Source organism: Montipora foliosa, chromosome 8 (assembly GCF_036669935.1).
Source record: "Montipora foliosa isolate CH-2021 chromosome 8, ASM3666993v2, whole genome shotgun sequence".
NCBI classification, from domain to species: domain Eukaryota; kingdom Metazoa; phylum Cnidaria; class Anthozoa; order Scleractinia; family Acroporidae; genus Montipora; species Montipora foliosa.
In genome coordinates, this window is record NC_090876.1 from 22,557,264 (window position 1) to 22,567,263 (window position 10,000).

Sequence of the window (10,000 nt, forward strand, 5' to 3'; positions counted from 1 at the left end):
AATCTATACAATAAGGTGAGACGTCATTTACTGGAAGTTTATTCATGACATCAAACATTGGTCCATATACCGGTATGTCTCTAAGAAATTCACTTCTGTTGTTTGTTTTGGTATTAATACACTATATTGTAATGAATACACTTTATCAAATATTGAAACCATGTCTGGAACATCAGTTAACAGCAAATAGTCATTTCTTCGCACAGAACATCTTATAGAACTGTACAGATTATTTCCAATAACCAAAATATTGTTCAAAGTAAATTTAAATTAGTCCACAAACTAATATCTTGTATTTGATGGTATATAATAGCAGTAAATGACATTGCTTACCAGCATTCACACCAAAGATTGCTTCATTTCCTTGACTAGAGTCAGCGGACACAGTACATGTAGTTGTTGGATCAATGATATCAAATATTGTAGGACCTGGGTTTTCTTCCACATCATTTGCTTGCCTTATAAGCAATGGGATGTATAAACATGTAGCACATCATTTGTGTAAACCAAAACATCACCTCATTACACGACTTGTGATGTGCAACAACTTGTTTTAATGTTGGCAAGTAAAACACATTTGAGTAAAACATCATAAGCATCGTATTCAAGTCACGGCAATGAACATGTACAAGTACAAGGAAAGGTTACGTTTATACAAACGTTGGCCGTGTACCACTTATATTTTAAACAGAGTTAACTGAATAGAGTGTAAGGTGAAGTGTCAGATTTCTATCCCATATGAACCATGTGAGCGTTAGCCCTACTGATGGAGATGGGCCCACACAAGGACATAGAAGAACTCTGACCAGTTCCCACGGCCTGCTCCCGTCTGACCTTGTAGCTCAGTCGGTAGAGCAGCGGAGATCAATCAATCAAGATCTGCCTCTGACTTAGGGGTCTGTATGCATGAGCATAAGACCCCAAAAACTAAAAGACCTCAAAATGGGACAGTACATTACAAAATAATTAAAACGTGTGAACGTGTGAGCCAAAGGGCCTCTGCTGGCGCGACATGTGGGTGACCCCTCAAATGGTCTTAATGACACCCCGCTTGAAAAAATTAAGTGGAACGCTGCAGTTCAATACCACCCAATTCAGTGTCTTCTTTCTTTGTGTAACGCGTACCACAGGCAACCCAGTGTAAGCTTTTTGGAGCTTCTAGTTCCAATCAAAGCCAGAAAACAGACACTTTGCAAGTTTCTACGATGACATTTAAACATATTTAATACTTTTTCTTAACAATACTGGGAAAATTAAAAAATTACGATATCTTTTACAGAGTCATACGATAACCGGATATTGCATTGCGTGCAACGAAACACAAAAACTCGTTTCCGGTCACGCACACAATTCTTTAATACATATTTCCCTGTTCACCTGTCACGTAGTCTTTCGTGGTTTAGTGGTCATCGCGATTGCAGAGATACCGAGTTAGAATCCCACTTAAACTGTCTTCTACGAGCCAGAGAAATCTTACGCATGCGCAGCCAGAGCGCGAAACGAAAAAAATATTTAATCAAGTCTAAAGTCCAAAAACGGAGTCGAATTCAATCGTCAATATTACATCAGGCTCTCCTGTACTGAAAGGAGTTTAATGGTAGTTCAAATGTTGAACGAACAATAGCTTGCCAAGTGCAGCGCATTAGAGTCGTCTGTCTTTAGCAGAGTTTCTCCAGCTCATCTACAACATCGGTATTCAGAAGCAAGATTTCCTTGCCAAGATGGTCTGCGATTTTTTTCAGAATATTAAAGGACGGCCGGTCATCAATGAAACTGACTGCAACACCACATTTGGCAAACCGGCCAATCCGGCCAATGCGGTGTAGGTAGGTCTTAAACTCACTTCCCGGTGGTTCCACTGGCATGTCCCAATTCACAACAAGCGTGACCTACAACGGCCAAAAAATATCTCAACATTACCAAATTGATTTGCTTATAACTTTTGACTTATGCTTATGACTTAAAACAAAAAAACACAACTACACCACCACCAACAACAACAACAAAACTGCCCACGTTACGACTTACATCTAAAAGAGGTGTAGCATATGACACCCATACCCACTCATTCCCTGCCTAAAAGACACGTCTGACTGTTAAAAACCTACTAAATATCATCTGAAAGCAAAAAATGCACTCACGCATGTTGTTAACGAAATAATCAATTCAGTCCTTTCAACACGTGTGAATCTCACAGTAATTAGTTACGTAACCGCGATTACATAATCGTCAAGGGATCAGTTTTATAGTCAGCTGCATTTTGCATACGACTACGGTTTTTTTTTTTTTCGCTTCTTCGCTGGTCTACGCTGTACTACATGTACGTTTGTCGAAGACAAATTAAAGCGTCAAGGACAAATTAAAGCGTTGTTTGAAACGGAAACTGCGGATTTCCTGCGCACATGTATTTACCTGTTTAACATCAGAGATTCTAGGAGAGGCGTCTGTTGTGATCAGGAGACGTTCCTTGTTTCCCTCAGAAAACTTCTTCAGCACTTCAATGCGCTGATGTGGTGCGAGTTGGCCTGAAAACAGTGCCACCGAGTGCTTATCCCTGACCCCATCTGATATCATCTTCTCCTTCAACCGTGAAGCCGTCCTACGATCCTGAAATAACACAATTACCACCTCAACTGTGTAAATCAATTCTGTATTACCGTATTTCCTTGAGTAAGCGCTCACGCTCTAATAACCGCCCTCCCCCATTACAGGGCTCGAAATTAACGAAAAATCCAGTCGCATTTTGCGATAAGATACGAAAATTTAGTCGCAATTTCGCAACTTCTAGTCGCAAAACCGCCGCGCTGCATTGTGTTGTCAGCGGTTTAGCAAAAAAGTATGAGCCCGCAATACTTGTGTGTAAAGAAACCGCTGAACATGGCGAATGATCGTAGGAATGGAGCTGTCCACTTAACATCGCAGCCAAATTACTCTACAATTACGCTATCTTCAGAGAAAATTCACAGCGAAAAACAAAATAATTTTGTCATTTATTTATTTATTTTAGGAAAAGTAGCAGCAAAGTGGCAACTGCTAACAATCTGACTTTTGCTTCAATTTCACCGGGAGCAGTTTATTTTCTGTTAAGTCACTTCCAATTATTTCGATCTCCATGTGCTTGCAGAGTTTTTTTAATCTGAAACAGCTAAAACAGAGTTACAGTTCATAGAAAGAAAAACCTAAGCGCCCCTTCTTTGGCCGAAATTTTGCTCATTCCAGGAAATACGGTATACAACCAAAAATTTGGAAACATGAGGAGTATATGCCGGCTTCGTAAAAAAAGCAAAGAAACAAAAACAAAATATTATGACCCGTTTATCTCCAAGGCAGTGTCAGGGTACTTACACGGCAAAACACGACGCATTGCCCGATAGACACAATGCCACACAAATTGGAGAGGGCCTGGAACTTGACCTCGCGGTTACGGCAGACCACATAGCGCTGCTTGATGTTGTCCAGGCTCTCCTCTTCCTGGCGCAGCTGGATGACAATAGGATCTGGCACTACTGTGTTGGCAAATTTTATCACTTCGTCAGTACGCGTTGCTGACAACAGAATGATCTGGCAATCATTGCCCAAGTTCCTGTGACAAGAAAATAAATTATTGTTTTTAATTGTCTTACCTGGAGTTTTTCAAGGGCATATCATCCTGAATCTCAACCACTGATACTTCACTAACTTGACCAGGATATTTTTTTTCTCATTTTCTAAAGATTTAGTAATAAAAGTTTCCAAAAAAGCAGCGAAAAAGCATAGGCCTAAATCACCATTTTTCCGCATTCAACAAGATGCCTAAAAATGGACAACAAGTACCCAGTAGCTTCCCAAGAGTAAAAAGGTCACGAAAATAAGGTAGCTGTTCAGCTAGTTACTCAGATGATTCTAAGAGGAAAAATAAAAGGCTTCGCACAAACAGCACAAAAATTAATTAAAATTTTGAAAGTTTGTCAATAAGAAAGAGATACATCTACAGAATTTGAACTTTGTGCTACAAAAGTGACTGAAAGCCACAAACGTTTTTTCATTTTAGCTGCGAATAGTTGAAAACATATGAAAACATCGAATAAAAGTAGTGTTAACATTGTTCCATATATATTATCAGCACCAGTGTGTGAACAATATCACTCACTTATATATTCTTATGGACTGATCTTGGTGTCCCTGTAGGGTTATCATGACATCCGCTTCATCCCATACAATTATCTTGACATTAGTTGGGTCCAGGACCTTAAATACCAGCATCCAGTCCAGAACAGTTCCAGGGGTTCCACACAAAATCTGGTGTTTCACATTTTGGCCTCTTAAAACTGTAGGAAAATGAGGCACAAAAACATGACAACCTTTCACGATGGCAAGTTCAATTAAGTTATTTTTAGACAACAATATCAATATCCATATTCACCACACTGCTTTCCGCATATTTTTTAAACAGGTACTGGTTTCCCCAGTCAAAACAATTCCAAAAGAAAAGTGGTAAAGTTCTGTACCTCTTTCACCTCTAACCGCATAACCAATTGTAATCTCTGGGCAGAATTTGACCATTTTTTCGGCCATTCGTCCCGTGTGTAGCGCCAGCTCTTTAGTGGGTGAAACAAAGATCCCCTTCAAAGAAACACAAAAACTGATTTTAGTCCCAAGGGTAATTAACTCACTAGGCCATATATCTTAAAGTTTGCATCATATAACAAGACTTACTTGTGGAAATTTCCAACCTGGATCCACTCTGTATATCATTGACAGCAGAGCCGCTGCTCTTTTTCCCGTACCATACTGGGATTGAAGTATGACGTTGGATGCACTGAGGTTTAAAAACACAAAGTATTTACTTTTGATGTGCATACATCATTATATGGAGAATGTGTCCTCTGAAGGTGCATTAAAGCCATAAGGGAAGCTCGAAATTTCCTCCTAAATGACAAATTGGCTTGGGAAACAAAATAATATTATTATGGAACAATGTGTTGGCCATGATTTGCTAAATGTTAACTAGTTTACCTAAATGGTAGAAATGCTGCCGAAAGGAAGGGAGATAAAAATGCAAAACTGTAAACTCACGGGTCAGCTAACAGAATAGGTAGGGCTCTTTCTTGAACCTTGGATGGTTCATCGAAGCCCATGTGATACACACCACGACCGAGCTGATCTGACCTGAAAATGCGAAATTATTAAATACAACACAGATATTATTAAAAACGGTTAAGTGGCTGCTTAATTTATTCATTGTCAAAAATTTAAGTAGAATTAGTTGACTCATTACCTGATAAAAAAGCCTTAAAATGGATAGCACTTACAAGGGGAGCTCGTCAAATGATTTGACAGAATGCACCTCTGTATTTTGCTTGTCCAGGACCTCCTGAAAAGAGAAAAAGACCACATTCCTTGACACAGGTGCAACTGAGATCTCAACAACTTGCATAAATATTATTAACCTTCACTTAAATTAGATATAGAAATAATGATCAAATGCAAATTCAGCTGGAAGAAATGTACTGAAGACTTAAAAAGACAATAGTCTCTACTTTGTTGATATGATTTTGCTAGCCTCAGTTCAACTAAAATGGGGAGAGTGTAAAGGAGTGTATAATAAATTATGGATATGGAGCTTTAAAAAACCTCACCAGTCCATCATCATTTTCCACAGGCACTGGTTTCCTGCGGGAACTGGCATCTGGAAGGGAAATTAGGTAGCTCAGAATTTGTTTCAATTTACAAGTTATTTCTTAAAATCTCCCTAAATGCCTGGATTCAGAAAATTAGCCAAGGACTTTTGCCTAAAACTGAACCAACTGAAGAACGTGCAATATACAGTGTCAAACATAAGGAAGAGTGTTTCATCAGATATCCAAACACTGAGAAGTGGGTTCAAAAAACGAGCCATAACCAAGTTTTTTTTTCACCAGCTTTGAAGTAATTGGATATCTTACAATAAAACACTCTCGTCTGACTTCCCTGTGCCTTCTATGGTTTGCAAAGGAGACTTTGTGAGCAACTGGGAGTGTTTTGGCCAACAGGACGGGGGGGGAATAATGGGGTGGCGACTGGACTTGATAAACAAGATTCTGAAATCCATTTAGCACCATTTCACTCAGCAATGGGAAAAATGTCTTCAGACATTCCTGAACCTCAATATTTGAGTAAAGGACAGAAACAACGTTCAAGAATGCATGACTACTCAAAACTAAAATACAACATTAAAATTTGGTTTATCAACAGAGTCGATAATGTAAATCGAGCACCGTGCAGAGATTAAAAAAGCTGACGTTTCGAACATTAGCCTTTTGTCAGAGTGAATCAAGGAATTGTGGGTTGTGTATGGTTTATAGACAGAATATGGAGCTACGCTATTTCGTAGTGACATTGTAACATGAAACAAGAATAAATTAATTGAATGAAAATTGCCTGTTGATTCCATGGGAATTTGGGGATTAAGAGTGCCGATTTCAAAGATAAATTTCTGCTCTAGATTTTTATGGCTTTCCATGGTACCTGCTGGGATACTGGGATACTGGTTTGGATGCACCTTTGCTGGGATGCTGGGATACTGGTTTGGATGCTGGGAGACTGGTTTGGATGCACCTTTGTCATCTTTTTCAACATCATTTATTCTCAAGGGCTTGCCATTTTCCACGGGGACAAGTTTCCTGCGGGAACTGGCATCTGGAAGAGAAATTAGGTAGCTGAGAAGTTGTTTCAATTTACAAGTTATTTTTTTAAAATCTCCCTAAATGCCTGGATTCAGAAAGGACTTTTGCCTAAAACTGAACCAACTGAAGGACATGTGATACATACAGTGTCAAACATAAGGAAGAGTGTTTCATCAGATATCCAAACACTGAGAAGTGGGTTCAAAAAACGACGTACAGCCAATTTTTTTTCTTCACCAGCTTCGAAGTGATAGGATATCTTACTATGAAACACTCTTTCGAGTGTTTGATATAGCTTCTTAAAGAATTAACGATTCATGTAGAAATTCAAAGCAAAAGTTCAACCAATTTTATGATAATTAGGACCACATATCCAATCTTTCTTCACAGTAGTGATTAATTCCTTTGTTTTTTCCTTCATGAATTATAAATGAATTTGAGAAGAAATGTGTGAATAAAAAGAAATCAACGACATGTATGCATGCATCAGATTCTTTTTTGTTTCTGTTTTAAGCTACTGGCAAAACTCATGAGCTAATCCTTCCAATCCTAGCCTGATTAGGAAGTTTATTTACAAATATAATTTTTTTTTGTAATTTAGAATCATAATAATTATATTCATTGTTACTTTATGCTTATGAATATGTATATTTAAATAGTAGTATGAGTTAAAATATATATATTATTGGGGTATGGTTTTAATATGGGGATGAAATTCCTCTCTACTATAATAAAACAATCATAATTATTGCTTGTTTTCAAATCCCAAAATAAGTGCAGAATTTCATTTCAGACACCATTTCCAGTCTCTATACCAAACCAGAGTGAGGTTGGGGAGATTTTGAATTTTAACACCAAAAAGCGATTTACGCCCTTTCACAAAAAAAAGAAAAAAAAAAAAAAACCTCAGTCGTTGTACGCCAAATTAACTGCAAAATCAAGCACTGTCAAAACACAACATGCCAAGCACTGATGGAACCAAAGAATCTACTTTGAATGCCCCAACAGAACCAACAGTGGAGACAAGCACTCAACCCACTGCACTTTCACCCGCTTTATGTCCTTTCTGACTTCCCTGTCCCTTCTATAGTCTGCAAAGGAAACTTTGTGGGCAACTGGAAGTGTTTTGGCCAACAGGGGGAGGATTATGGGGTGGCGACTGGACTTGATAAACAAGATTATAAAGTCCATTTAGCATCATTTCACTCAGAAATGGGAAAATTGTCTTCAGACCAGGCCTTCTGATATTACGCGATGGTACGATTTCGCACAATCGGCCTCAAATTGCATCCGATCGCAAAATTCACGAAAAATCGCATAATTCACAAAAGAACACACAAAATTCATAAAAATAATAAAACATAAATCAAAAAGTTTCTTAGGAGTTCCTGCATAAATACGCCATTTTTATGATTTATCTTGGAAAACGGCTAAAAATTCTTTGTTACCTTCAATTTTGTAAGTATTCGAAGTTCAAGGCGTTATTTTGCATGTGGGGGACCTGGTACGAGACTCATTCTTAAAGACTCGCCAAGTCGCCCTTTGTCTGTTCAGAAATATAATACTGCACACAAAAACAAAGTGTAAGAAGCTAGTCATAGCATGCAGGAATATTAATAATTATTGATCATTCATTTGGCATGTTAGCTGTGTCCTTTCACCTTTTAACGTGGTGCACCAATAGTGCAGAAGACCTCAATTTTTTTACTTGTCCCAACTAATGTCGATCAAGATTCATAATTACTGTTCCCTTATGTTCAAAATGTCTTTAGGGCAGTAAAAACGTGTTTTTTTTATCCTGAAACCTTGAAAAACAAGCTTAAAATTGCTCAGAAAAAAATCTCATAATTTACAATATTTATCGCATAATTGCCCTTTCTAATTACATAATCTGCCCTGCAAATTTTGCACAGTTTGCATTTTTTATCACACCCTATCAGAAGGCCTGTCAGACATTCCTGAACCTCATGCATGACTACTCCAAACTGAAATACAACATTAAAATATGGTTTACAACAGCGTTGCTAATGTAAATTAACCAACGTGCAGAGATTCAAAAAGCTGACGTTTCGAGCATTAGCCATTTGACAGAGTGAATCGAGGAATTGTGTGGTTGTGTGTGGTTTATATAGAGAATATGGAACTACACAAGAATAAATGAATTGGATGAAAAGTGCTTGTTGATTCCATGGGGATTAAGAGTGCCGATTTCAAAGATAAATTTCTGCTCTAGATTTTTATGGCTTTCCATGGTACCTTGATGTAGGGAAAGGTTGGAGATGTGTTGTTTGGAATGGTTAGGGAGATTAAAATGCTGGGCGACTGGTTTGGATGCATCTTTGTCATCTTTTTGACCACTTTTCACTTTGGAAAGTAGGTTTCAAAATTTACTTTCCACCTCAAAATTTCACTTTCCAAAATGGCTAACAGTATTACATTGTAAAGTTGCTTACTGTAGAAATATAAAGTAATGTTTCTTAGTACTGTCAGTGTGTTATTTCATGTTATTGAGACGCTCTTATTTCAATGACTAAATTTTAATCAGAGAAATTGGAAAAATAAATTAAATTGCAAAGATGTTACAGCATTTGTAGCATTTCCTTCGGTTTGGCTTTCTTGCACTTCATTTTCTCTTTGTGTAGGCTCATTATCACCACCTGATTTTTTTCATGTGATAATGTTGTACCCAGTCAGACTTTCACAGACAAGAGCACTTCAATATGGCAGAAAATGAGGTGACTGTGGCAAACTTTTGCCAGTCACTCAATGTTAAGGCCTTCAAAAAGAAAAATTCGCTTTCCGTCAAAAATTTACTTTCCAAATCGGGTGAGTATTCTACAGTAGTTCATTTCTATTTTAAAGTGTTAAATTTACTCTCCAATGGGAAATGGATGAGTATTAATGTCGAGCCCTGTAAGTCTTGGAATCAGCTACCCAGTCATTTTCCCTTTTCGTAGATGTACAGTACATGTATAACAACACAGAAGGGCTAATGCTCAAAATGTCAGCTTTATCAATTATGAATCTCTGTATGGTGGTCAATTTACATTGTCAACTCTGCTGATAAACCAAATTTTCGTGTTTCACTTCCCCACTGACAGCACCACAGTTTCTTTAGGAACCAGCCCACCCCCTTTATTGAAATGCCACATTGTTTACAAATGGTGGGTCAATTCCTGTGCGCAAAATCCCATAGAAACATTTGACAGCTTAAGTCACTCATTGACAGAAATTTATAATGTCTTGAAAAATCTGGATCACTGACCATCACTTACTGATGAATTAATCCACAACCAATATTAGTCATTGGCTTTATTGACAGGGGAACAAAAGGAAATTTTCTGCAAGGGAAAACC

General features: G+C 37.8%; 1 protein-coding gene and 1 long non-coding RNA gene across 2 annotated transcripts in view; both read right to left on the reverse strand.

Moving 5' to 3' along the window:
- Positions 1-1,197: 1,197 nt before the first annotated feature.
- LOC138012892 (uncharacterized) lies at positions 1,198-2,811 on the reverse strand. The gene is made up of 2 exons (XR_011125095.1): positions 2,413-2,811; positions 1,198-1,889 (listed from the first exon to the last, which is right to left on the reverse strand). It is a non-coding gene; the product is annotated as an uncharacterized lncRNA (long non-coding RNA).
- A 440-nt stretch (positions 2,812-3,251) lies between these two features.
- The window catches only part of LOC138012891 (ATP-dependent RNA helicase DDX19A-like), an 8,087-nt gene continuing 1,338 nt past the window's right edge, over positions 3,252-10,000 (reverse strand). Inside the window, exons 3-10 of the mRNA XM_068859828.1 lie at positions 6,487-6,657; positions 5,619-5,668; positions 5,292-5,353; positions 5,056-5,148; positions 4,696-4,798; positions 4,488-4,602; positions 4,130-4,307; positions 3,252-3,583 (exon numbers count right to left, since the gene is read on the reverse strand). Coding sequence (XP_068715929.1) covers positions 3,316-3,583; positions 4,130-4,307; positions 4,488-4,602; positions 4,696-4,798; positions 5,056-5,148; positions 5,292-5,353; positions 5,619-5,668; positions 6,487-6,657 — 1,040 coding nt within the window. The 3' untranslated portion in view covers positions 3,252-3,315. The remainder of the gene's footprint in view (positions 3,584-4,129; positions 4,308-4,487; positions 4,603-4,695; positions 4,799-5,055; positions 5,149-5,291; positions 5,354-5,618; positions 5,669-6,486; positions 6,658-10,000) is intronic.